A 3,162-nucleotide genomic window follows, 5' to 3' on the forward strand; every position below is an offset into this window, starting at 1 on the left:
TCAGATGGCAGAAACAAACCTCTCCATGTTGCTGGAATAGGCCGCATGGCGCAAGTAGGCACCCGGACTACCAAGCTGCCCACCGGCGTTGTAGCCGTGAGCCAAAGAACCGTAGGAGCTGGGAGACATCCTGCCATAGAAATCCATTGCGTCGTTCCCGAGGGTGGGCGAGGTGGGCATCCCTAGGCGGGCAGAGGCCCCAAACAGGTGGCTGCTGCCGCTGCAGCCGCTCTGGGAGTAGGTGCCTTGGTTCACCTGCAGCTGCTGGGTGCTGGGGAGCTGGTAGGAGTAAGGCATAGCATTGTGGGGCCTGTGCAGGCCAGGCCCTGCCGCGCAGCCCTGGCTGGGGTAGGCAGCAGTACCCGCGAAGGAGCAGGCATTGCCAGGGGAAGGGGTGACGTCGGGGCTGTGCTGCTGGTGGGCCAGCTCCGGGCTGGGCTGCGCCATGAGCGGGCCCAGGCTGAAGAGGGGCGGCTGCGACGGGTAGCAGAGGGCGGCGGGCGGCGCGTAGGCCGCGTTGAGGGCCGGCCCGACGGGCTGGGCCTGCGCCTCGTGCATGTAGGCCGGGTAGGTGGACAAGTCGCTGCGCTTGAAGCGCTTCCTGCGCCTCAAGAAGCTGCCGCTCTCGAACATGTCCCTGGCGTGCGGGTCGAGCGCCCAGTAGCTGCCTTTGCCCGGCCGCCCGGGCTCGCGGGGCACCTTGACGAAGCAGTCGTTGAGCGTCAGGTTGTGGCGGATGCTGTTCTGCCACTTGCGCGGCCCGTCGCGGTAGAAGGGGAAGCGCTCGGTGATGAAGCGGTAGATGCCGCCCAGCGTCAGGCGCCTCTCCGGGGCGTGCGCGATGGCCATGGCGATGAGCGCGATGTAGCTGTACGGGGGCTTGCCGCGCTGCACCGGGCGCTTCCTGCGACGGCCGCCGGGACGCGGGCCTGCCGCCGCCGCCGCCGCTTCTTCTTCCGACGGCTCCTGCTCCAAAGCCTCCCCGTGCGCCGACGGCTCCACCTTAACGAGAGCGGCGAGCCTGGACGCCGAGCCGGCTTCGGAATCCGCCTGGCCCGCGGCGCACGTCGACGACTGGGGGCTCTCGGCTGTCATCCCAGGCTCTGGCCCTGCCAGCGACGACGGGGCAGCAGGTCCCAAGGAAGCGACGGGCAACCTTTGCGATGCGGACGCGCCAGCCTCGCTGCTCCCGGCTGCCTTCCGATGGAGGGTCTCCAATGCTCCCTCGGTGGCTGCGGGCAATCAGACGGCGGGGTCCAGGCGGCTTTGGAGTCCGAAGGGCTCAAGTGCCGACGCCGGGAAACTCGCGGGCAAGGCTGGAGAGCGATCCTTGGAGAGGTGGCTTAGGGTAGGTTGAATCTGCGGCGTCTGGGGCCGCCGTTACCGCGGGTGGCGTCGGTGATCAGAGCTTGCCTTGGACGTGCGGTTACCGATGGAACCGAGCGGCGCTGCCTTGAAACAACGCAGCGCCGGCAGTCGGGAGATTAGGATGGGGCCCCACCGCCCAGAGAGCCACCCAAGTTCGGGTAGAATGGGACTTGGGCGCCAGAGAGGAGACAGCCGCGCAGAAGACTGGGCTGCCCCGGAGCTGGTGCGCGTCGAGTGTCCGCCTGAGCAGCCGACGGGGTGCGCTTTCGGGTTTCATTTAATGCTCCCTCCCCCGGAGAGATGCAAGCGCCTTTCCCCTCCCAGGCACCCCCCCCCCCAAAGCAGAGGGTGACTGCCGGCCGGGATGATGCGCTTTTGTGCCTCCTCCTCCTGCCCTTCGCTGCGCACCTGGGCAGCCGGCACTCCCTTGTAGCTGCTGCGCCTTAAAGGGACGGGTGGAGACGCAGCTTGCCCGAGCAGCCTCTCTTGAGAATGCCGGGGGCGCCGCAGACCGACGGGGCTTTGCCGAGAGGGGTGGCCGAGGGAGGGGCCTGGCCCAGGGCAGGAGCCGGGAGGTGTCATCCGCTGGGAGGTGCGGAGCCAAGCCCGGATGCCAGGTCTTTCCCCGCCTCGGCAGCAGTAACGCAGCCGGGAGGCGCCCAAGGGACACAAGGGAAGGCGACCCGACGGCGCGCAAGGCGAACGGCTTTGCGTACTGCCCGAGAGGGGCGCGGCGGCCCTATTCTCGTGGCGGGGTCGGTGCCTTGGAATTTGGCCATCTGGGCCTTTGCTCGACAGCAAATCCTGAGGCAACAAACCCGGGTTTGCCTTCTTTTGCTCATTTAACAGGAAATCCTAATTCGCCTGCTGCGTTTCACCAGGCTTGAGCACTGTTACACTTTTATAAGACGCTATACGTTTAAAGCAAAAGTCGAGGAACATTCTTTTCCCTCGAAGAATTCTGAGCGCTGTCATTTGCTACAGGTCTGGTTGCTGGAGGTTGTAACTCTCTGAGTCCAGGGGGGAACTGCAGCGCCCAGAATTCTTGGAGGGGAAGAATGTGCGTCGAAGGAATAATGTGTATGCCTACCAGTTAAGAATTTCATTCCCTCCACCAGTGGGTAGGAATCCTGCAATGGCTGTTCGCAGTTTGGAGGACTCCTGTGCATCAGCACTCTCAGGAAAGTGAGGCAAGCAGATTGATCCTCACGTGTATTTACTTTGAAGTAAGTCTGCCTTTGTTCAATGGGACTTTCATCTCATTGCAGGGGAGGGGGGTTGACATTTTTTTTTGCTCCAGGGCCACATGCACCTTCGGCCAACCATCCAGGGGCAGGTGTGCCTCCCCCAGGCTCTCTCATGAGGGCAGACTTGTATACACACACCTCTCCTCAAGGGATCCCTGCAGATCAGCTGAGGGGGAGGGGTACCATTATGGTATCTTCTCAACTGGTCAAATATTTGATGACAAGCAAGGGGGCAGGTTGCATCCCAATTACAGCATTCATTGTGTGAACTTTCATTTTTCTTTCTTGCGACTGCCAAAAATCAATGGGGCTTTATTGGGGGGGGGGTTGATTGAGGTGGCTGGATCAGAGGCCCTGAATTGTGGGTTAGCATTGCAGTATTTGGCTGCAATCCTTTACCTGGGAATACGCCTCATCCTACTCAATGGGAATGAGACGCAGGTGGCGCTGTGGGTTAAACCACAGAGCCTGGGGCTTGCAGATCAGAAGGTCGGCGGTTCGAATCCCCGCGACAGGGTGAGCTCCCGTTGCTCGGTCCCAGTTCCTG

At 62.7% G+C, this 3,162-nt stretch overlaps 1 protein-coding gene across 1 annotated transcript; it reads right to left on the reverse strand.

Moving 5' to 3' along the window:
* Nucleotides 1-1,950, reverse strand: FOXE1 (forkhead box E1). The gene is made up of 2 exons (XM_035097181.2): nucleotides 1,722-1,950; nucleotides 1-1,232 (listed from the first exon to the last, which is right to left on the reverse strand). The coding sequence occupies exons 1-2, from the start codon at nucleotides 1,948-1,950 to the stop codon at nucleotides 1-3; spliced, it is 1,461 nt and encodes a 486-aa protein (XP_034953072.2).
* Between the last annotated feature and the right edge of the window lie 1,212 nt (nucleotides 1,951-3,162).

This window comes from Zootoca vivipara, chromosome 16, assembly GCF_963506605.1.
Source record: "Zootoca vivipara chromosome 16, rZooViv1.1, whole genome shotgun sequence".
Lineage (NCBI taxonomy): Eukaryota > Metazoa > Chordata > Lepidosauria > Squamata > Lacertidae > Zootoca > Zootoca vivipara.